A 23531-nucleotide genomic window follows, 5' to 3' on the forward strand; every position below is an offset into this window, starting at 1 on the left:
GAAATTAAGAATGTTGAATTAGTAGATATTGTAACGACGTGAGATTGAAGAGGATGTGGAGTAGCACCGTTAAGAAATACACTTATCAGTCGTCCAAGAAAACCAACAACGTCTTCGTCTCCAGGCTTAACCTAAAAGCCCGCGCTACTGGCACATGCCCTGGCACCACTGGCACATGCCCGCGGCAACATAGCTGTGCCCAAATATAGTAGTGTCAATATAGACTAGTGGTTTGTTTTACGAACGACTATAGCAGTTGTGAATATTTAAGTGCTTCCTTTGCCCCGCGTTGTTGTAATCCAGAGTGCTGTTGACAACGGCAAATAATGTTCAATGAACACATTGTCCATGATTTGAAAAGAATAGAGCAGAGTGAACAGAAAGGAAGCTTTATTTCAGTAAGCGTGCTGGGCTGTTACATGCTCAGGAGTGGGTCAGTAACTCGTCCGAAACATATTAATGCTTCCGCCAGCCAATGCTGGAGCCACCGTAAAGGCCGAGCGCCCCGCCGCATGACTCATCGTACATGTGGTACTCGGGAGCACCGCCGCAGAACAGGTGGAAGATGAAGTCGCAGTAGCTGGCACGGCGGTTGAGCGTTGATGACACACGACGCCACATGGCACAGCCATATCCTGCCAAAAAATTACAGGTTGTTTTGATGATTACTACACTGTTAACCTCCACCTATATAAATTTTACTAAGTAAAACATATTTGCAGAATGGTCCTCTTACAAAGTTCAAGCTATGTGGAACGAACATCCTTGAGCGGCAGCTCTTCCTTCTGTCGCGCTTCTAGTCACGGCTGCTCAATATCGCTCTTAATATTTTTACGCAAAAGATTCATCAAGTGGAATGTCTTAATTTCATTTCACATAAGTTTCATTACGAATTGGAACATATTTGCAAGCATCTTCCATTTTGGAGGGTCCTAACAACGCATAAAACGACGACGACAGGAGAAATGAGAGCACACACCACAAAAGGCTTCGGTGTTCGTGTTTATATTGTAGTCGTCCATCCTCTACCGCTCGCATACTGTGTTCGTGTGTGAGAATAGTTTCACGGAAAACAACGACAGAGGCCATGAGCGGTGACCCAGTGGGGCTTGCTAGCGCTGGTGCGTAGCGATTGGCGAGGCTAAATGGTGTGTTGGCGGGGAAGGAGACGCGAAGACGGCAGACGGTGACATTCATACATGGAGATCCGACGCAGCTGAGGACCCTGGGGTTTCCCAACGGTCTGCAGCCAGCCAACTGGGCACCGCTGAGCAGGAGTGGGGTCCAGGGCCGCTTTGCGCTCCGGCACTACCGTAGACTTGTTGCTCAGTTTGAGAGCGGCTGGTTGAACAATGGCTGCTGAACGCCAGGTCAAGGGCAAGTGTGGACACCTGGGCTACCCGCTAGACAGTCCTGTCCCGCGACCCGGTACGTGGCGTCATCCCCGTCTACGCCTCCCATGCCTCCATCACGCCCTTTCAGCTTCCACCAGCGAAAACCGACGGCAACAGCAGCGACTTCACCGTGTCGGCCAGTTGAAGCCCTTACGGACCAAGAGCACGGTGAGAACGACGCACTGTTATTGACTTGTACGTCGCTTTAGTGTTTAAGGCTTAGCGCATATGTTAGCTGTTGCCGAGGGGACTTTTGCGCTTTGCACAGTGGTTGAGGCCACGTCAGTTGTTAAGAGAGAGAGAGAATAAACTTTTTTATTCGGTGAATGAAGCTTTGGAGAGGCGTCCTCATTCCAGGATGCCTTGAGCTCGGGCCGCGTCCTGGGCCCTCGCAATCAGCCGTTGCTGATCCTCGAGGTCGGAGCTGGCCAAGGCTCTCTCCCAAAGCTTGTTCAGAGTGCGTGTTCTGGTGTGTACTCTGTCACATTTTCTTTTTGTGCTTGGAAATACATTTGCATGCTCTAGTATGATACTCGTGTCTTTTTTTGTTCCTTTCTAAATTCACTGCACGTCTGTAAGGGCGACGAGCGTACGGTAAACAACTGCACGATAACGACATTACGATGCACACAAGGAAATTCACAGGAATTTGGAGGCATAAGATGATCTGCAGCGGGTGTACAAGAAATGTCACTGATATTATTTCTGATAGTCTTGTACAATATTTCTAGCTTTGTTTCTTCTCTTACTGCAATCTTTAGTGACGACTCCCGATAATAGTCCCCAGGGGAATATAGCTAGCTGCATTCTTGTGTCAAACATACATCGAAGGTAACATGTACTGCGTATCTGAAGAACTACTTCGATGACAGTTACCTTTTACCGAAGAAGAACCCTCATTCGGCTCTAAAAAGCAACATATAAATACAATTCGTGATGGCGGTAATATTAGGAACTTCTTGTCAAACTTACCGTTAAGAGCATGGTGATAACGCCCAACGAAACAAGTGCCGCAGTCTTTGTAGATCGTATGCATTTGGAAATTGCCCGCACCTGGAAAAAGGAAAATGGGGCTCAAGTCGCATTAACACTTCCAAATGAGCCTTAAATGCCGGGAAATAGCGTTGAAAGCTCTCGAAATGCACGCACAAACATTGACAATGAAATAAATAATATTACGACATGAATACCTATATGTCAAGGTAAGACACTGCATTACAAATTCAACACCTACCAAAATGACGATTACCAGATGGCAACTCTGATGTTTTCCATTTGCTCTAGATTCATGAGACCACGTTGCTGCGGTAAGCCGTAAGTACGTTCTTGGATAACTTTTGTCGTGTTAGATTTTAAAAAGTCCATAAGCGTTCGAGATTGTGGTCGTACGTATTGCGTGAGAAGAAATTTGACGGTTATTGTCTATCAAGTAATGCGAAAAACATGTAAAAGGCAGATTAAATCAACGTGCCTCACAAATTCTGAAGCGACGAGCTACCTAGAAAGAAAGAAGTTTAGAAAGGAGAAAGTGAGAGGAGCTATTGCCAGTGGCCATTCAGGTTGCGCTGAAAGCCTTCGGAATTCTTATATTAGGCCAGAAAAATAGGCTGTACTTGCTGAACAGTATGCAGTATACGAGTTGGCGGACAACGCACATAGTGCGACAGTACAGCCGGCGAAGCATTTGCTTTTGTGAACTTGACCTAAACCCATACGTCACTCACTGCAAACAAAATGTGGCGAGCATTCGCAGTGGCGGCTGAGTGACCTTTCTGAAGGAACTGCTTACTGTTCTGCTCCAGGTGAGAAGCAGTATCCAACCAACATCCCAGAAATCTTATCGAAGAGAACTGCCTCTCTTCAAAGCACTTGTGGCCGCGAAGATGTAACCATTCTATTTTAAATCTTTGCATTCACCTGCTTCGTCAGTCGACCTGTGCCGTATCACCATATACGATTGCTAGCTCATAACAGGTTGGTGATAAGAGAGGGGTAAAATCGAGCGAAAGGAATCCTCACATTTCACCAGCCGTGTTCAACCAAAAATAATTATATTTCAAATAGAATCATATTGTGAGATTTCGTGGTGCTTTCGCTAACCGTGACTCATCGCTTTTGCACTGACTTACCAATGAAGGACAAAAAGTTGTACAGATTCCTTGCACGGTATCCTGGCGTAGAAGTGAGAACATAACGGCCGACACTGCAAAAGAAAATAGCTCGTTTAAAGCCAATTTCGATAATGTTTACGGAGGCATGCGCGCAAAAATCACTGAGTTGCATACGTCTGTGCACAATAAAGCACTTTCGCAATAAAAAGCTTCTGCGTTTTTTTTAAAGCTGCTTTTCCTGTGACTTGCTCAAAGGTCGCATTGAACGCAAGTGAGCGCCATCCTGTCCAGCGTTGGGAGGCTTATATTTTGAATCTTTAGCTGGGGAGTAATCATTACTTCCTCATAATCGGCAGAATATAATACTCAACGAAATAATGCATATAATTATTTATTTATTTTTAAGTGCGTGTTAATTATTATTGTAATATACAGTAAACTTTGGAACGAAACAGGAAAATGACGTCTTCGTCTTGTTTAGGGCTTGTCTTTTTCACGCTTAACCTCATAGTGGGAGTTGTGGTGGCGCAGGAAGGCAACAGGATAATTTGATAATTTGAATTATTTAGCGTATGTTTTTAACGCAATTGATAGTAACAATGCGCAATGTTTAACGTTTCCCCATTGAAAGTTGTTATAAATGCCTTGTTCAACTTCGCAACAATGCAACAATTTTTGTAATTGTCATCGCATTGATTCAATGCACACTACATCAGGCACAAAAAACAAACAAAAACCAAAAAAAGAACTTGGCATTTGGAATGTATTTAGCAACTGCATTACGCAGCAACGGCTTAGAGCTCATGTTATATTTGGTGCCTCTAAGTTACTTTTAAAGCTACGCAGACGTCTACTTTTATATCACTCTATGACAAGATATAATTGGAATATCGTGTTTAGGTGCTAATATATCGCATTTCATTCTGGCGTCATTTCGAACATTTTTGCTTCACTAATAAATTTATGACGCATACTTAGTGAGTGAGGTGTGCGCCCCTTTATAACTTTAACTCGTGACCACTGGTGTCGGCGCAAATATTCATGAAAATGCTGTTGTCGCTGTGTAAATTCAGATTTTGGTCACAGTATTTATGCACATGCAGCTGTCTTTCTGGAAATTGTCGAGAGTGTTACCTTGATCCGCATCCACGTCCGGAACCATCCTGACACCAAGAGAACCTTACGTTCATGCTGTTACCCATGACCGGTCCAATTCTCTCATATTTCACGCATCTAGCAGTTCCGCCGAAGTGTGGATCGTAGGGATAATTTCTCTTGACCATGATCCAGTCGCCATTGTTGGGATAGCACTGAACATGCGAATGAGAAAGAAGCGTATTAACAGTCTACTTGCAGCATTTGTAAATAGCATAAAACATTACTAGTATATTTGTGTGGTCAGACTTGAGTAAAACAGTAACCAATGTAACCATTGTTGTTGCCTGGGGCCTGACCACATTCGCCCAAAATGCCTGAGAGTCCGTAACACAGGATCGAACACCGGCTCCTTGTACATAGGGCTGTCCATTTAACTGGAATATTGTTTGGTTTGTTGTCAAGAGGTCCTTATCTTAATCTTGCAAAACTGTGTACACTTTCTGAAGTGTACATCCCTTACTCATCATGACTCTGATCATCATCTCCATCACCTTCGGCAGCGTTAAAGCATGAACATCAATAACCAGTTTAAGATACCTTTAGGACGAAGGCCTCTCAATAAATTTCCAATTCTATTCTACTATTCTACTGCCCATCATGTGTCTTCAACCTCATTAATTCCAATAATTACCAACCACTTCTAGCTCATGTTTTTCTTGTCAGAAAATCAGTAACCAATATAACAAATGCCTCCAGTTTTTTTTGGGGGGCCTTTTACATAAACTGCCCAACTCATTCTCTAGCTTTCATTCTAAACTTCGTTATCCACTACCCAGGATTTTTTTTAGTGCCAATTGTCATTTTGCGATCTTTTGGGGGGGATATGTGCCACTACTTGTCATTGGGCTTACGTTGTTCGTGAGCGCTTAACTACGTTGAATGGAAGGCGTGCTGTAGATAATTACCGAAACGAAGTTTATGGTGTTCACTCGGTTTAGATTTATGTCGCCACAAAGCGCTTCAACTATATGAGGAACTGTGTCCACCAGGCCACCTGAATGAATCGTGGAATTGAGCGTTCCAAAGCAACATTGGAACTACTAGAGACGATATATAGTGAACTTTGGTATAATATTGTAAGATCCTAAGTGTTCCTAATTTTGCGCCTAGATTCAAGGAGACCAATATTTTGTACTTTAAACCCCATCACAACGTGGTCGCCACATCCGAGATTGGTCGTCACAGCCGAAGCTAAGCAGGGCTGCTTATCCGCTATCTTACGATTATCCTGGAAGGAATGCTGCTGCGCATCTTATTGCCACCGCAGATACGCGTCAGGTATGGGGCGAGCACGCAGCCTGGCTGCTCTCGAGCGCATCCCTCTGTACACGCTGCACTTCTGGGCGGTGGCTTCGTGAAGTCCGCTCGTGGTTCAGACATGTTTTTCCGATTATACAAGACGCGATTATGATACCGCCCAGCGCCGGATTTATTTTAAATATTTTTTCCATTGAATAGTGGTGCAAACTAAGGCCAATATTGCACAAGTTGACGTCAAAGGGCCCAATTGAAGAGAAGCAAATGCCTATTGGCGCATACCCAGTGGAACCGGCCCAACGACCCAAGTTGGCCTCAAAGAGTTCCATTGAAGAGCGGCACATACCTAGTGACTGAATTTGGTGTCAAGTTCACTGAAGAGACACATACTACATTCAGCGACACATACCCAGTGCTATATATCCAGTGAACAAAGTTGTTCCCAAGGTTGGTTTCGAATACCATTCCTTCAGCACAGCAGCCCGATGAGCTAGTGGAGCTACATGGACTGCCCACTCCCAGCAACAGAGGTTGGCGAGAAAGGGGTTCACTGATGAGCGGCCCGTGACCCAAGTTTGCTCGACGCTTGGTTTCGAACCGGTCTCCCTCATCACAGCTGCGCGATGGTATAACCACTAGACCATGGACTACCTAATGACTCAAGTTGGCGAGAAAATGGTCAAAGACATCGCCAGAGAGACCGTCCCCGGGAAGTACGTGAATGACTCAAATAATGCGAATTGCATTAAAAGGAGAATAGAACGTCAGGACTTACGTGGCGTGGGTTTTGGTATCTTTGCAGTCGTGGCTGAAGTTCCGGATATTGGCATGAGGTGGCCCGTTGCAGAGTGAAGATACAGACGGTAGCCAGAAGGACGGGAAGTGCGGACATCGTTCCGACCGGTCAGACGAAACTGGTGAAGGCTCTCCACGACGGAATCCTTTTTATTTGCAATAACGGAGAAAGTGGGGAACAGGGTAAAGCAGCTGAAATAAATATCGAGTGTTCCCACTGCTTCCGGTATAATTTTAGCTGCCGTATGTCGTTGCTTAGCTTTTTTTATATGTTTGTTTTTCGTATGTCAGTGTCTGGTTCACTCGGCGTCGAGCATCGGATATAAGCGTTTCGAGTGACAGGAAAAAAACAAGGACGGCTCAAGAAGACGCTATAGAGAAAGGTTTCGCCCATACAAAAAATTTGATTGATACACATTGTATATCCGGGCTGAATAAAAATAAATACGAGAACGTCCTGTGCAGAAACCATCGACAATGATTGACATTGCAAGTGAGTGGCTGAACGCTTCTAGAAGGCTGTGCTTTATTAAAGGAACGATGCTTTTGACGACACGTATTTGTTGCAGACAGGATATTTAGGTAGTGTTCGTTGTTTTGTTTGCGTAATTCCGAAGAAAACGGAGTCGTTAGCCAGCACGTCTTCGGCGGTAGTATAGGCATACAGCACGCGCTTTTTCAAAGAGCTACATCTGTTAACAGTTGGCCCCTGTTCACCGGCGCACACCCTTTACGTGAGAGAACAAGGGCACCAGAGAGGATGGCCCGGGAGAGTGACGCGGGAGATGGCGTCTCAGCTATCTAATTCCTTCGTATTCCCGATTGATTGGGAATACACTGAAGGCGGATGATGAGCGTGGGACGAGCCGGCAGGTCTTGGTTCAGTGTATTATTTATGGTATGGAGAAAATTGCTGGATATGAGAGCGTGGCATGCAGCCTTACTATCCCTGCGAATGCGCATTGTACGGGGGGTGCAAGGTGGGCAAACCGGCGGCATTAGCAACGGCGGCGAGTTATCCTAGAGTGTTCTGAAGGTAAGTTGAATTGTTAACCCGACGGGAGAAAGCCAGTCTTGTCCTTAATTCCTGTCTGAAAATCTCGGGCTTACGGGCAACGGGACGCAACGTGTAGACGACCCATTCTTCTGGGGTGTTTGCTACGTGTAGTGCACGAGTTCTTCGTCTCTCGAGATTAGTGTGCGCTGCGTGTGACGCCGGATGGATTCAACTAGGATCTTGTCGAGCGTAGCCGTAGGGGCTCGTGGCGGTGGGCACTGAGAGAGTAGTCCCATTTCAGTTTGGTGAGGAAAGTGTGGCCTCGAAATACGTTCATGGGTCGTATGAACTGAACTTCTTTATGTAATCGGAACAACTAGCCTGCTTCTAACTCTAATTTTAAGTAGGCTAGTTGGCTTGTGTCTTAGTGATGATGGTACGTGACAGTTGGTACATGGCTCGCGGAATAGCGAGAGCCATCCGGAGGAGCTGGTGCTCTTTGATGCTTCGGAGGCGTCGATTAGTGGGCGTGAGAAGCCGATAGACCTAGAATAATTGTACCGTAATTTTTCTGAGCCATTCGTGCACGTTACGGTTATCTTGTAGCCAGAAGCTGAGGGCTCTCATCTATTGCTTTCTGGGTATGGATTTGAAGCTGTGCCAGGAAGCGGTCAATTTCTGCGCATGGGCCTCGATCGTCCGTCAAAACAAGCATCCCCGTAAACTGCAGTCAGATGGCGATGAATGTTGATACGCGCAAAACCTTGCGCAGTCAGAAAATCAATTACAGCCCGCTGTTTCAACCGGACGTCAACACCGGATGCCATGGATTGCGCGATCACTCCGGGACGAGACGAGACAGGAAAGCGAGGCAAGGGACATTCTATAGCTTAAACATGAGTACGTTAATGGCGAAAAGTTCAAAATTTTGCTTTACTATTGGCTAGGTTGGGGGTTTGGAGGCATTACTTTCTGAATTGCCCTCGTAAATTTTGTAGCCTGTCCCCTATACTTATGATGGGGCAGTCTTAAATGCTTTATACTTTCAAAATAACAATTTCTTGGAAGTAAGCACTCTCTGTGCTTATGTGTTCTTTATCCTGGTCTTCGTGGGATCTTGAAATATTAAAGTAAATTATGCACAGAAGCTCTACTTGTCATGTTTAGTGTACTTCTCCTGGTATGAAAGTGCGACAAATCATTTTACAGGTAGAAAAGAAGATGATGGCTACAGCGAATAATGAAGACATGACTTCATCTATGATGGCTCACCCTTGGGCATTGGAATGCAGGTACACAAAGGCATCACCAGCCTCGGCTGTGCCTTGGAACATTGTTTTTGATGAGACTGTCCTTAATGTAGTACGACCACAAGACGTCACCACATACAAGGCTTAGTGCAAGATCTAAATATTGTACAGGAGGCTAGAATAAACCTCCCTCCACGCAGTCACTCCTACTGTATGTGTGGTAAATACGGACCATTTCAGGCAGAACACTCATTTGTGATAACGTGTTTTCTGTCAAAGTTGTTATGCCGTGCATTTGAAAACACAATACGCATTACGCTATGCAGACCATACATAACATTTCTGTGTGCTAGCCTGACTGTAGACTTACGAAACATACAATGAAGTGCATATGTACCTTTTACAGCACTCTACTTCAACACCCTTATAGCAAGGGCTATTATATTGCTCATCGCACCCTTACACCGGATAGGTGAATGGGTAATATATTCCTGATTACACGCTTACTCCCCATGGGTCAAAGCGTAATATGTTGTTCAAAACACCCTGTTATTTGAAAATAGAACAACTGTCATAAGGGTGTAATTCCCTTTAAGATCCAGCTTCTTCAAGGCTGTTAGGGGGTTATTTGCAGACACTCAAAAAACCCTTGGAGTGTAAATTATTCTACAGTACAGTGCAGTGGCCTGTGAGATTTATGCCCGTCTAAAGCGTGGGCTGTACGTGAGCCGGAGTTATCCTAGGTTCCCCCAGGGTGCCGCCATCTGTGTAGATGACGAAGTGTAGGTCTGTAACGGCTCTCAATTGATCTTGAGGCAGTCTAAGACTAGCTAGAGTAGAGTAAGTGAGAGTATCGACCATTTGGGGACCACCTGCCACAGGTATCTGACTTGGACATTGGTCTCATCCACCCGTACTGCAACTGTTCGGTTGGCCAGGAAGTTAAGGATACAGGTATACATCATTTGACCCGGGCGTAGTGCCAGCATACTTTCGAGAATGACATCATGCGAGACGTTGAAGGCATCTTCAATGGCCAATCCAACTTTGGCGCGTAGTTGTGCCGTCCTGTGGTCATTGCGGAGTGCCTGTATGGCGAGCAGGGGGTCCTCCGTGTACATGTGGTTGCGGAAACCAAGTATCCGGGGATCGACTGGTTGTGAAATCTCTTGCAATCACAGTAGGCTGTTGTGAGCCATCCGTTCCGTCGCTTCACCGGCGCACTAAGTAGGCGATATACGGCGAAAGTTGACATTTTTTTGCGGTTAGTGGCGTGGTTGACGCATATGTAATACCATGTCATGCTGGCATGCCTATAGAATAACTCCTTTTTTGTCGGCTTGATGGCGTCAAGTAGGAAACGTAGCTGCGTGTCGGGTAAGTTTCTGAGCCCATTGTTTGTGCGTCCACGGAGTTTTAGCACTAAGGATTCCCTGCAATTTTATTGAAGAGCTTAATGATCTCGAACCCCGTAGAGGTGGGTTTAGCTGTGCTTCTCTGGGAGCTAGTCTTGGTGCATGGCATGGCTTTATAGTACAAGTTGCGCGGCTTCTGTGATACAGACATGGTGACACCGACACATAAGTGGATCTGTCTTTTCGTGTTTACGCGGCAATGTCCCTGTGTATAAGCTACGCAACTTGCGCCATAAAATTTTAGAATTGGACGTTGAATCTCTCTTGACCAAAGCACTCATACCCTTGGGTATTACGAAGAGTGAGCGTCTCAATAGCTACCTTTGAGGCCGATTTATGTGGTTTAATCTTGAGTAAGAAAGACGCTACATCGCATGTTATAGGATTCCGGAATGATTTATATCACCTAGGGTTCTCCGGTCTGCACCTAATGGTTCTAAAACGAGGGCGTCTGCTCGAAGGTAGGCTGTGGGTGTCTGAGCAGGGGCCTCTGCCCTGTTTCGTATTTATTGAAACTATCATTAGTGATGATTATTAACTTTCAACACTACGGAGGAACCATGACTTCAGCGAAATTGCAAAGCCCCAGTATATAGAACGAAACATTTATTTTAATGACCCTGAGGAGAAGTTTCCTTCTGAAATCGCTACGACTGGAACAAATCTTCAGCGTCTGGTCATTCCTTCCAGGATCCGTAGACACCTGCTCGTGAGCCAAGCAGCCGGCTGCATGTCGGTTCATAGGCATGGTACTGTGGTGTACCGCCACAGAACACGTCGAAGATGAAGTTGCAGTAGTCGGTGCGTCGGTTGATAGTGTGCGACATAGGACGCCACATGGCGCAACCGTATCCTGCCACGAAATAAAAATAAATAAATGAACCTCATCGCATGTACCTGTTTCAGAGGATTTATTAGCACAAAGAAATTCTTTGATCACGCTTAATCGTGCCTGCTCCTTACCTTTCTAGGCATATAAATCCTTCTTATAAGGTCACCACACCACATCAAAGCACTGTCACCTACTCCTATTCATTTCCTCTGAAATCTTTGCCACGAGCGGAACCGCCTGCCCGATTCATCAATCCCTGTAACCGACAGTCACTGACTCTGCGCCGCACTCAGTAATCTCAATAATATCTGGCGAAGGGGAAATTTACCATGTCATTCGGCTTTTTTTTGTTTTTATAGCCATTTTTTTAGCTTTCTAGGTATACGTAATCTTGTACATCTTATATCTCACTAATGCATTTTCTACTAGCAGTATTTTTGTCGGAGTGCCTTATCTAATCAGCTGTTGTAGGAATATAGCCCCTCCCTTCAGAAATATTTGCCGCATATGTAGGCCTTGATGGTAACACGACTTAACAAACAAACAAACAAACAAACAAACAAACAAACAAACAAACAAACAAACAAACAAACAAACAAACAAACAAACAAACAAACAAACAAACAAACAAACAAACAAACAAATAAATAAATATTCACCACAAGTCTGCTTTATACAGCCCTTCGTTATAGTGTTGCAAAGGTGAACGATTCACTGGCGATGCGTGCCTGTAACTCGGGGCGAGTTCAGATCTACACTTGGCTGAATTGAGAAGTGCTGAACAGAGAAACTGCCCATTGAACGGAAGGCTTCATTCATAGAACACAAAACCCTAATGATTATCAACGCGGAAGCTAGGAATACATATGCTGCGTGCTGTGGAACTTGATTACTCAAAACTGATCTATTTTAAGGTATTCCACTATTCAAGGATTCAAAGAAACACGTAAAAACGTTAGGCCTTATTTCATTCCGAGCTTCCCCAAACGGGTTTTGCATCTGTTTAGATACAGGTACCTTTCAAGGATCTTTGGGACGCCTAGTTTCAGCAAAGAAAGAAGCGAATGATTCTTCCTTTATTTACAGTATAACCAAGTTTACAGGCTTTAATAGAAACTACGCTTAATACTGACAGAAATGCTTGAATCAACACTCGGTCATTCGGTCATGTGGGGGCTTGCATTTTGAAAAAAGGATCCCCGGTAGTAGCGAGACATGTCTTAGGAGCGCCGGGTGCTTGCACGGCAAGACATTATGTATCAGAAGAGCCTAAGGGAAGATGTTCAAAACAGGGCTTAGAACATAGCACATGTTAGAACATATGAAATGGAGGTGTGCTGGTCTTTGAGGTCGCGGACTCCAGCATGTCTACCGTAATGCAGCTGCGCAGTTACGATTGTTGATCAGCGGCGATTCGTACATTACTCAAATTCCGATCGAAGGGCAAGCATCTCTCTTGTCCCTTTTTCGCTTCTATGTTTAACAAAACTGAAAAATATACAGTTATCTATGAACATTCAGCAATGATAGTTAGTTTGAGGGAGATGGCGAAAAAGTCCGTTTCTCCCGAAAAGCGAAGCATCGATTGTGACAGCAAATTAGTAGACAGCTACGCGAAATAAGTATAGCAGTTTTATCGGCCACATAAACTTGGTAACATTTGCTCACTAACTGAATTAACAAGCATTGGTGTGCGCGCTGAAGCAAACATAATTAAGTGCATCTCACTCGATGAACGCGGACACTCGCTGTCATAACGCTGGAGTGAGAAAGCGCAGCCACAGCAGCGAGTGAAGTGACCTTCGTGCTGTCTATGGACGAGGCAACCTAAAGTTTGCCCGCGTGGCACCAGCACCGAATGGTTTCCTAGAGGACCGAGGGAAGTTTCGACGGTCGTCGCTGCGCGAGCGCGCGCCGGTGTTCTGTACGGCGGGAGCGCTGGTGCGCGTTGTTTTTGCGATGGCGAGTGCGACATCATCAGCCAGGAAAGGTGGCGCGCAATACTGCGGTGTTGTTGATTGCCACAGCAGCCTCGAAAACACGAAAGGTCGAACGCCGCCCCTGAAGTTCTACAAATTTGCGGAGAAGTGGTACGAGAAGGGCAGACTACAAGCATGGAGAACTGCAGTGCGCCGAGTCAAGTAAGTCTCATACTTTCGCATTCGCCTGCAATATCGCCGCCGCTCGATGAAAACAGAATAGTGATATGCCTGTTTTTAGCGCACGGCCGTTTGTTTAGTCGTGTCGCGTAGTTGAATTGTGGTGACATCCGCCGTTTGTTAGCGGTAAACGCATGCGTGTTGCGCCGCTAAGCTCGACGTCGCAAGCTCAATTCCCGGCCACGGCAGCCGCATTTCGATAGGGGCGAAATGCAAGAACACCCTTGTTACCTTGTGCTTTGATTTTTGTGCACGTTAAAGAACCCCCGGAGAGTAAAATTATTCCTGAGACTCCCAATTACAGCATGCCTCATAATGATTTCGTGGTTTTGGCATGGTTTTGGCACTTAAAACCCCTGATTGCAGTGTGCCTTCCCTCGCGATCGGCATGGACTAGCTCAACAGAATTATTTCCCTTTTGCAAACGCTGCAACTTAAATTACTAGTTGTGCAGGTAACGACAGGGACCGCGTGCTACTTTTGTGTGGTGTGCAGACCGCGGTCGTTGCGTGCGCCGGTAAGCGGCAGATCGGAAAGCAGCCGCTCTAGACGTGCGCGTTATGTTTGCTGTTTGGCCATGCTTTCTAAGTTCACAATATCCAAGCATGCTTTAAGGTAATTACCACCTTTCACATTCCTGTTTCACTCTTCCTGCCAAAAATCTTCGTTTCCTGTGGTAGCCGGCCATCGGCGCGAGCTTACTTTAGCTGCTCGCCCGACGAGAAACTTGATTTGCTTTGGTGAAGCATGTATCGCTAATGCTTGCGCTCCTGCTGTTGGTCCTAAGGTAATCGCCTGTTAACGTGGTCTCGGTTCATTTCGCGGAGCAGTCTGTACGAGCCATTTCTCTTGAGCACTGAAAAGATACCTTGCTGACTAATGCAATTAGTTGCGATGACTCCAACATCTGCATTGAACAAGGCGTGATATACAGTAAATATCTATTGCAGAATGATATAAGGCAATATGCGCCTATCTGGCACTCAAATTGTTAATTTTGAGCAGATGTGTGTTTTGGCTGTTGTGCTTTAGGATTTTGTGTACTCTGGGAAGGAAACTGCTTTAGTGTTCTGGTGAAGCAGCACACTGACCAGGACGAGGTGGACACACACAAGAATACAGGACACTCGCTGTGCCTGTAACACTCTATTTGTACTTTTCAGTGCACCGCTTCATTAACACGGTATGATTATTAATCACCAACTCGCCCAACTTTCCACATTGCTGCGTTAGCTTTATAATAATGCAGTTCTCTTCGTGCAATGCAATGATGTTAAGTGACAAGAAATAGGCAGCACAAGTTACAGGCATCTCCGAATCACCATATATTAAAGGCGTGTATAGTTTGCCAAAAACATCTTAATTTGTGGTTTGCCTGAACCTAAGGCTGAGAGGGTACAAGGAGCTATAAGCTCTAGGCCACGTTGCTGAAGATGGTAAGAGGGCCTTTTTCGTTAGTATAGTGCCATGCTTATTGGTGCCTAACGCATGTGTTCTTTATGTACTCACAGTGCTGATGACACCCCCTGGGAGCCATCAAAAAGCACGCGAATTTGCATCACCCATTTCGTTGCCAACTGCAAGAGTGACCTAAGTCAGCTTCCATCATACATCCCTACCATCTTCCCACCTGTATACAGAAAGAAAGCACCAGATCGAGAGGGGAAAAAGGTATGATTGGCAGTGTGAAAGTATCATAACTTGTAGTGGTAGCACTCTTGTAGAATAATATATGTACACAATTACAGGAACGCTTCCTTTGCAAACATATAAGTTGGAGTAATTTAATTCCCATAACAAATAGGCACACATACTACCTCATTTCTATGCGATGCAGATGGGAGCAACGTCTAACAGACCAACGACAATCACAGCAGTCTTCTCAGCAGTCAGCACCACCGGGATATGGGCTTTCGTACTGCAGCGACACAACTCTTGAGCAGCAGCAAGACACATGTGAAACAGACTCCAGAATATGTCTCTCTGAAGTGACAGAACCGTCAACAAGCAGCCAACTGGATCTGCAGTCATCGAGTAGTATGACACCAGAAGTTCCTGCTGCCAGAGTGACTTAATTATGTTGTAGTTGAAATAAAAGTGGCTAAATTTCTGAATTTCGTGCATACCTCTAACTCGACGTCGTATACGATTTTATAGGACACCTGTGATACGCACTTGGCTTTCACTGTCACATCACCGTCCACAATTTGTTCAACGCCGTACACGTGCGGAAGCAGACGCTCCCGTTTCGTGAGGTAGCCGCCACGGAAAAAGATGTGGGCGTCGGCAACCTTCTTGAAACCGCACTGCAATCTTTGCGTCGCTGTTGCACAAGCAGGCGATCTGCCGCTGTGGAAAACGGAGCGCCGTGAGCACGAGCAGCGAAGAAAAGCGCGGATGAAACAATGTAAACAAAGCGGAGACTGCGCCATGGCGCGACCGCGCTGCTTGACGTTTCCACATTGGGGGCGCTGTCAGGAGACGCAGTAGCGCCGCCTGGCCATGGTTTTCTCGTCTATCGCTTCAACGCAAGAGCGGCGAGAACACAGCGCGCACAAAGGTATGAACCGCCTGCAGATCCCTTTCAAGGTACGGCGCGCGCGACCACGTGCGGTCGTGCAAAGTGCGCAATTGTTGGCGGAGTCGCGACCGCCTCCGCCCCTGCCTCCCCGCTTTCCTCCATATATGGCCCGCGAGATGGAGCCGCCATAGTCAGCTCCCGTTGCGCCGAGTTGAGAAAGGCGCAGTTGCTGCTGGAGCACAACTCCGCCACCCCTCCATTCCTCCCATCCTCCACGGCCTTTCGCGCGACGGAACACGGCGCGCTTGCTCTCCGCTTTCTTCGTTTGCGCGCGCCAGATTGAGCCGTGATCGTCGGCTTCCCTAGCGTGTTTTCGCTCGCGCATACAGCACACGACGCGCGGCGATGCTGTTATCACCCTTGAACCTTATACGGAACACCACGGCGACGGCGAAAATGCACCTGGAGTGTTGATATAATTTCTATCGTAATAAAATAAAATGACAATATTTGTATTTTTCAACGTGGTCAGTAACGTACCATGCTGAACAGCGTGCTAACCCAAGTAAGGTAACGCAACTGCCTGCGAGCACATGTAACATATGGTGTGCATGAAGCTACATGTTGAACTCTCAGGTCAGGCAAAGAAAACAATTGTACTTTCTGTTATAGTTTTTAAACAAATAACGGTGAGTATCGCGATTGCAGAATAAGATGTTACAGTCCAGATCTACTGGTTCCCGCTGCTAAATATCTTCATCCCCTATTACATCGACTTGATAGTAATAATTCTTAAATATCTAAATGCATTATTTTTCTCCTAATGTCACAGAGAGCTGTAAATAGGCGAATAGATAGAACTGCATTTGTGCCTACGCGCTGGCAATTCGCACCCAAGAAAACATTAAACAAATATCCAACAGTAGTTAATTTCTATATAGCAATGTTATTCGTAGAGTATACAATTTTTATTAAATTCTAAGCAAGCCACTCAACATTCTTTCCACACCCTAAGAGAACGCTCCCTTCAAGAGATGGCGCTGAGCTTACCGTTAAGGGCGTCGTGAAAACGTCCTATATAGCAGGAATTGCAGTCCTTGTAGATAGTATGCTGTTGCCAGGCGCCCTGACCTGAAAACGATGAAGATGGCTAAGTCTGATTATTATGTGGAAAACGTTTTAGATAACTTAGACATACCGGCTGAAGTGATGGCACACGTCAGAAACTTTGAGTAGCCTACGTTAACGTAATGACTTTATTACGGCCCTGTTTATGAAGAAAGGACCGTGTCGTACTCGTATTCTATTTTCTGTTCCTTGAACTTTGGCGCTGAAGAGACATCCAGTTCTAGACTTAGTGTCATCACGAAACTTCTTTCAAAAAGTAAAGGTACATGCTCACACTCCATACACCTTTTAGGCGATGGTGTTTGGAAATCCTGTAGATCCTTTTGACGTTTAACTGATCCGCCTAACAAAGCCGTGAGCCATCAGTAAGTCCAAATGTTGGCGGGCTTCTTGATCATTCGTTGAGTCACTGTTTGCACAACCCAGACTGCGGCCCTGTTTCAAAGAACTTTCAAAGTATGTTTAATTAATTTTCAAAAACAACAGCATCGATAATTTTTCAATGCACTCTGGCTTTAAAAAGTTCTCATTAAACGCGCACTACATACATACGTATCTTAGGCGATAAACAAAACGAGAACAAGGTGAAAGCGGGGAGCCAACGTTTCTACAAGCGGAACTTATTTTTTTTCAAATTCCCTTGTCGAAGCGTTGGTTCCCGCTTTTGCGTTGTTCTCGTTTTGCTCATCGTCTTGCATTTCCATGTCCCGCCTTCTCCATACGTATCTTCGGTAATTCATTGTTATTTCCATCATGTATATGATGCCTTTTTTATTTTTCGTCGACATACCATTGAAGGGGAAGAAGGTGTACAGGTTCTTCACCGTGTACCCAGGCGCCTGGGAGTGGACATAACGTCCAACGCTGAAAAAAAAAAGGTACGAGAAATGAAATACGCTTCTGCTGAGAGATAGGGGTTAACATTACTTATAGCATCGTCCGTGGAACTCTTTCCGCGTCATTTTACGCTCGAAGACTACATGTACCGTAGCTTTACGACATGAAATTCAAATTCTTCTCAGTGACGTCATACCAGGTTCGAAAGCTTTCAGGCAGCACCAGAAAACGAACAGGACGCCAGGTTATGCGTAAAACTTATGTAAAACCAATTTGAAATACAGTGCACTTGACATGGCAAAGGTTACATGGCAGGTCCGCTGTTCCACCGGTGATGCGTTATTATTTCGAGCGTGAAATCAGTTAGGCGTTCTTTATTAACAGTGAATATGCTGAGCAAAAAAAAAAAGCGTAATACCTTGAGCGTATTTGGTGGCATTCTAATTCAGACTATAGTCTTAAAACAGTTGCACGCTCTGGGGTGTACATTTGCCACACAAGCATAATCATCATCTGTCTTGCTTGCGTTTCCTTCCATGAAAACGCTGTGCTCGCTACTTTCCTGCCGAGAATGCTCGTCATGCTGATAACGCCTATGCCTTTCGTGACTTGGAAGTACCGGGCTCGCAGCGTTAAAGAAAGGAAATTCGGGCAAGGCAGATGATTTTTTTCGTGGGACAAGATACCGGGAACAGACAACTTGGTGCTCTCTTATATTAGTCGCTTGTTTTCATGATCTCATTGTTCTGCGCTGTGGAACTGCAACAAATCAAAGCATTAAAATATAGTCGAAACCAAATAAATTAAAAAACAACAATATAGAAATTGTAGGGCTGCCCTATTTTAACTATGTACGAAAAACAAATCTGCCAAATGACGGTATCTAAAGGTGACAGCTACAGAAATTGTTACGGCACACTGGTGAGAAGTGCAGTGGCAGGACAGAACTCTCTTAATCACTCATGCCCTGAGGCACTATCCATCAAGTGTCCAAACCTCAGTAGAAGGTGGCGTTTGCGATCAACACATTATTATAGAGATTACGTGCAGGGATATTCTTACACGGTAGTTTTAGAGATAACATGAGATTGTTTTTGACTGTGGTTACTTCTGATATTAAATTGTAGTTTGTACTTCCACAGAAATAGCGCAATAATTCAGAAATCACGAAACAAGAGGCACATGCACACACAAAGTGCTCTACTATGCCACTTAAGAATTTATTTACAGGCGTACGGAACGAATGCGGGAATAGAAGCAAAGGAAATGACAAAGCATGGAATGCCCATCACCTCAAATCTGTGTCTTCTGACGTGATGTCCGGTCTACGCACGAAACAACAGAAAAAAACCGACAGAACAAGACTAGAAAATTAAGAAAATCCTTTTATTCCCCTGTTTCTGTAGAATCAGAAGTTGATTGAGCAAACTCTTTTTCCGTTCAGGGCAATCAAAGACATGCTCGCGCACATGCTGATCACGTCCACAAACTCGGTGGCTTCTATTACTTCATGATCGATTAGGCTATGGTCTTCGTAGCGAAGGCGCATTCTTCAAACAGCGGCTTGCGACCACGCTCGCAATGATGAAAGTCAAGGTGTCCGCTATCAGTCTCCAAATTATCGATAACAAACAGGGCGCATAACATGGTTTATTACCTTACAATTTCGGGCATGCGTTTCGGATAGGTCAGCAGCAGAGACAAGTTAAACGTCTGATTCATCGAATTCGACCGATGTGATCGTATGAATTTAGCTAACGAGCCTTGTAGCCACCAGCCCGCGTCGAGTGATTCATATGTGCTTAAATTTTTTCATTATGAGATTTCGTTAGTCTTTAGCAGGTAAGATGCCTTCGCTGTGAAAATTCATGAATATTATCCTTACAACGATCCGCATCTTTGTCCAGATCCGTCCTGGCACCACGAGAATCTCGCAATCAGGCTCCAGTTCCAGTGCGGTCCAACTCTCCTGTACTTGACGCATCTAGCGTTTCCACCGAAGTGTGGATCAAAGGGGTAGTTCCTTTTGACGAGGAACCAGTCGCCACTGTTGGGAGAGCACTTTGTAGAGAGAGGAGAACGTATGTGTTAGGGCTTAAATCATCGGGAAATCAAATGGTGCATCGTTCAATGCGTTCGGGGCTGTCACACGATGACATTTATTCGGCTCCCAACGTCGCTTCCGTTTCGCTTTAGATATTCACCGGGAATGTTGTGTGGGGCCGCTTCTGGAACAGCTCCACCCTCCCTCAAAAAAAAAAAAAAAATATTATATATAAAGATCTTGGAACACGACTCGAATTATCGACCTGGTGGCTTGACTGCGAGTCGGCCTAGTTGGAACAGATTCATTTCTTAAACACTTTTTGTGCGCAAACAAACAGGGACGAAGGAGAGGAGCAACACAAGGATGTTAGAAAGCACTCGTCCTTGTTTTGCTCCTCTTCTTCGTCCCTGTTTTTTAAAAAAAACTTTTTTAAGAAGGTTTTTTAAAAAAACTGATGGCTTGCACTCGTATATGTGCCGATTACTCCAGAGCGGCACACGCGAAAAAGCTATGAGCGTGAATTCAGGTATCACACCTTACCAATGAACATGCTTGTAAAAAAAAACATGCGCGATACTATTTAACACTTTATTGGTGGAAAATAAAAAAAAAATTGAACTTCAGTGTTTTACGGGTTAAAAACCGCGACCTAATTATGATGGAGCTTTGTGTGACTTTACTTAACACCTACAGTGTGGCGCAAATGGAACGCACAAAGGTAGAGATAGGACGAGGGCACTGCGCCTGTTCCCATTCTTGTGTCACCTTGTGCGTATCTTTGCGCTACACTGTAGATGATGCTATTCCACTTATCCCATCAGTCCGTAATTTTCAATTACCTAAAAGTTGGGGAAAGTGATTCAGTGCTTCTGCCTTATTACGTGAAACAGCAACGAAGAATTGCGGCCAGGGGAAATGGCGGTTCTTTTCTGTTTGATGCGTTTGAAAAAGAAACACGTGACAAGCTTTGTGCGTTCATTGTAGTCGCCATGTTCAAAGACATCACACTAAGGACGCGTTTGCTTAGTGTTACCAGTCCTGTACCCATGTTTAAAAACGAAACAATGATTCCGGGCTGAAAATAGTTGTTTATGAAATTAAAATGCAGAATAACTTAGTCTAATTTAGCTGCGGCAGAATATGAACTCTCATGCTCGTGGCATGGCATGCGTTTAAAATGACACTGATTTGAGCGAGTTGAAATAGCTAATGCGTGGCAAGCGTATCGCGTGAAAACCAACAAAAGAAAAAAAAAAGACACAGTCTCTGCAGCTTGTGCCTTCCCTGAGGTGACTGCCTTCCATGTTTACTAGTGAGATTGAATATCGAGGAGCTCGAACTTGAGATATAGAAAGCCGTGAAAAGAAAAAGTACATTAGATGTGCCTTAGTTCATTTCTACGCGTATTATCTGTGGGTGACTCTATCTATCTTCTTTCCGCATAGATTTCAATATTAGGTGGACCACATTTGTACTATATTGCGCTTTGTTGGAGAAGCCTATATGGGGAGCGAGATTAAGCTATCACACTTACTTAGGGATAAATATGTAGCATTATATTAAGCGTAATCTACAGAAGAACAGCAAGGAGCTCGAACGAAGGAACAGCTGACCCTGGAGAACATTAATTTCATAAAGGTTCCAGGTAATAAGCGGAACATTTTGGCAATAATTTAAGTGCTAATCTGTCTAGGTGGTATATTTGATCAAATATGTCCAGCTGACTTAGTTGAGCTTATGGTGGAATGAGACTAAGGATGTAAACGTACAAGGAGAAGATCAGCAAGAGGTGCTTACGGTTGGCGGGGTCTGGTATGGTAGCAGATCTTGCCTGAGTTCCGGATAGTAGCCCGAAACCAAGTTAGTGCCAGCTATGACGGCGAGCGCGGCTAGAAGGGTATTCGTATGAACTGACATTGTAGCGGGAGAGTGACAAGGAGAGTACTAGGACGCTTCCATTTTATCAGCGCAGCAACAGAAAGGGACTCGGTGCGAAAACAGACTGCGTAATGTGCTTAGATTCTGTCAACTGCGAAAAAATGCTGTAAACAATTGCCCTGTCAGCGGTACCACCATGCCCTAGAGAAGGAAGACAAAAGAAAATGCTCAACCTTCCCTACCGCTCCCTGTCTAACTTTAGCTGATCGAAACACATTCTATTCCTTCGTGCGTCAATCCCAGGTTCACGCGCGATTTTGACATTTTAGCATAATCAATCCCATGGAAGAAAGAAACAAGAGAGAGAGAGAGAGAGAGAAGGGAAGACAGAAAGGCAGGGAGGTTAAAGAAACAAGGTCAACCTCAGAAGAGATGGCCTGACAATGTAAAGAAATATTTTAAGCTTGGTATGCTTCGAAAGCAGGAGGTTATACATACGTATAAATCACACCTGTTTGGATTGTGAAGCAAACTTGACAAAATTTGGGATTCCAGATCGCTATAAGTAGCTTTGATGGTTTTCCAATGTTAATTAGTGCATCCAATAATGTACGCATTCTTCCAGTTCTTATTTTGGTATGGGATTGGTGGCTACGCTTTAGTTTCATATGTTGGTCCCCGGTGTTTTAATTTGTTTATTTATACATGCAGTGCTTGAAAGAAGGAGTCATATGCAATGAAAGCCTGCAAGAACCCTCGCAAGTAAGAGTTCAGCAAGAGGTTAAAATAAATTGGCTTCGAAGGTGCCGGCATGATGAGGGTAGCATCTAACCAAGAACTAGTAAAAAAAAGCTGACTTGTTTCATTCTAGGACAGAGCGTCACGGAAACGCTTGTGCTGACTGTAAACAGATCTCAGCATTATCGGAAGGTTGTCGGCGTCGTCTTGTGCATATAGTTAGGCAAGGAGCCTGAGGGTGTGTTTGAGAATGGTTTTAAAAAGTTGCAGTTTCGCCCGCAAGTCGAAGCATGGATTGCCATAGCAAATTAGCGGACAGCTATACGAAGTAAGGATAGTAGTTTTATCGCCCGTATAAGCTTGTAAACATAGGCATACTAACTAAACTAACAAGCATGGTGTCACGGGCGCACAAGCGAACACGAACACATCTCACTCGATGACCGCGGAAACTCGCTGTCAAAACGCTGAAGGGAGGAAGCGCGGCAGTAGCAGCGAGCGAATTGACCGTCATGCGGCGTCTCGCATCTGCGTGGACTAAGCCGTGAAAAAAACAATGCGCGGGCGGACCCTGCCCCCCTCGCGGATGGCTTTTAAGATACAGCGACCCGAGTGGGCGCGCGCGGCCGCCCGGGCAGCCCGGAGTAGAACGCCCCCCTCCCTACCCTCCTCCAGAGCATTGAGCGCGATGGAAGACGGCGCGCTTTGTCTCCGCTCTCTTCGCTTGTGTGAGAGCATACGGCGCGCGGCGACGGTTATCGCCGTTGGACTTTACAAGAAACCTTACGGCGACGCCGACGGCGACGGTAGTAATGTGCCTGGAGTGTCCATATAATTGCTATTGCAATTAAAGGTTGGAGAAAGCATCTCCCAGAGGAGGCGTTCTCTTGAACCCTCCAGCTCCCGCAAGGCGTCCTTCTGTAAATTAGAGCAGGGCCTTCAAACACTCTGCACCACTGTATAGATCTCTGGGCAGCGAATTATGAAACTCATGTTGACACTCGATTAAATTTT

At 45.2% G+C, this 23531-nt stretch overlaps 1 protein-coding gene across 1 annotated transcript; it reads right to left on the minus strand.

Moving 5' to 3' along the window:
• Positions 1-373: 373 nt before the first annotated feature.
• Positions 374-6867, minus strand: LOC129380335 (uncharacterized). The gene is made up of 5 exons (XM_055061138.1): positions 6696-6867; positions 4640-4815; positions 3524-3597; positions 2367-2447; positions 374-635 (listed from the first exon to the last, which is right to left on the minus strand). Exons 1-5 carry the CDS (start codon positions 6810-6812, stop codon positions 457-459), a joined length of 627 nt encoding a protein of 208 aa, XP_054917113.1. The 5' UTR covers positions 6813-6867; the 3' UTR covers positions 374-456.
• Between the last annotated feature and the right edge of the window lie 16664 nt (positions 6868-23531).

The sequence above is a fragment of the Dermacentor andersoni genome, chromosome 10 (genome assembly GCF_023375885.2).
Source record: "Dermacentor andersoni chromosome 10, qqDerAnde1_hic_scaffold, whole genome shotgun sequence".
NCBI classification, from domain to species: domain Eukaryota; kingdom Metazoa; phylum Arthropoda; class Arachnida; order Ixodida; family Ixodidae; genus Dermacentor; species Dermacentor andersoni.

Coding starts and splice junctions, on each gene's coding strand:
- LOC129380335 (XM_055061138.1), bottom strand. CDS start 6,812: ATGTCCGCACTTCCCGTCCTTCTGGCTACCGTCTGTATCTTCACTCTG. Junction 2,448..3,523: donor CAACTTTTTGTCCTTCATTG/GTAAGTCAGTGC, acceptor TCCTTTTTCCAG/GTGCGGGCAATTTCCAAATG. Junction 636..2,366: donor TTATCACCATGCTCTTAACG/GTAAGTTTGACA, acceptor ATTTTTTGGCAG/GATATGGCTGTGCCATGTGG.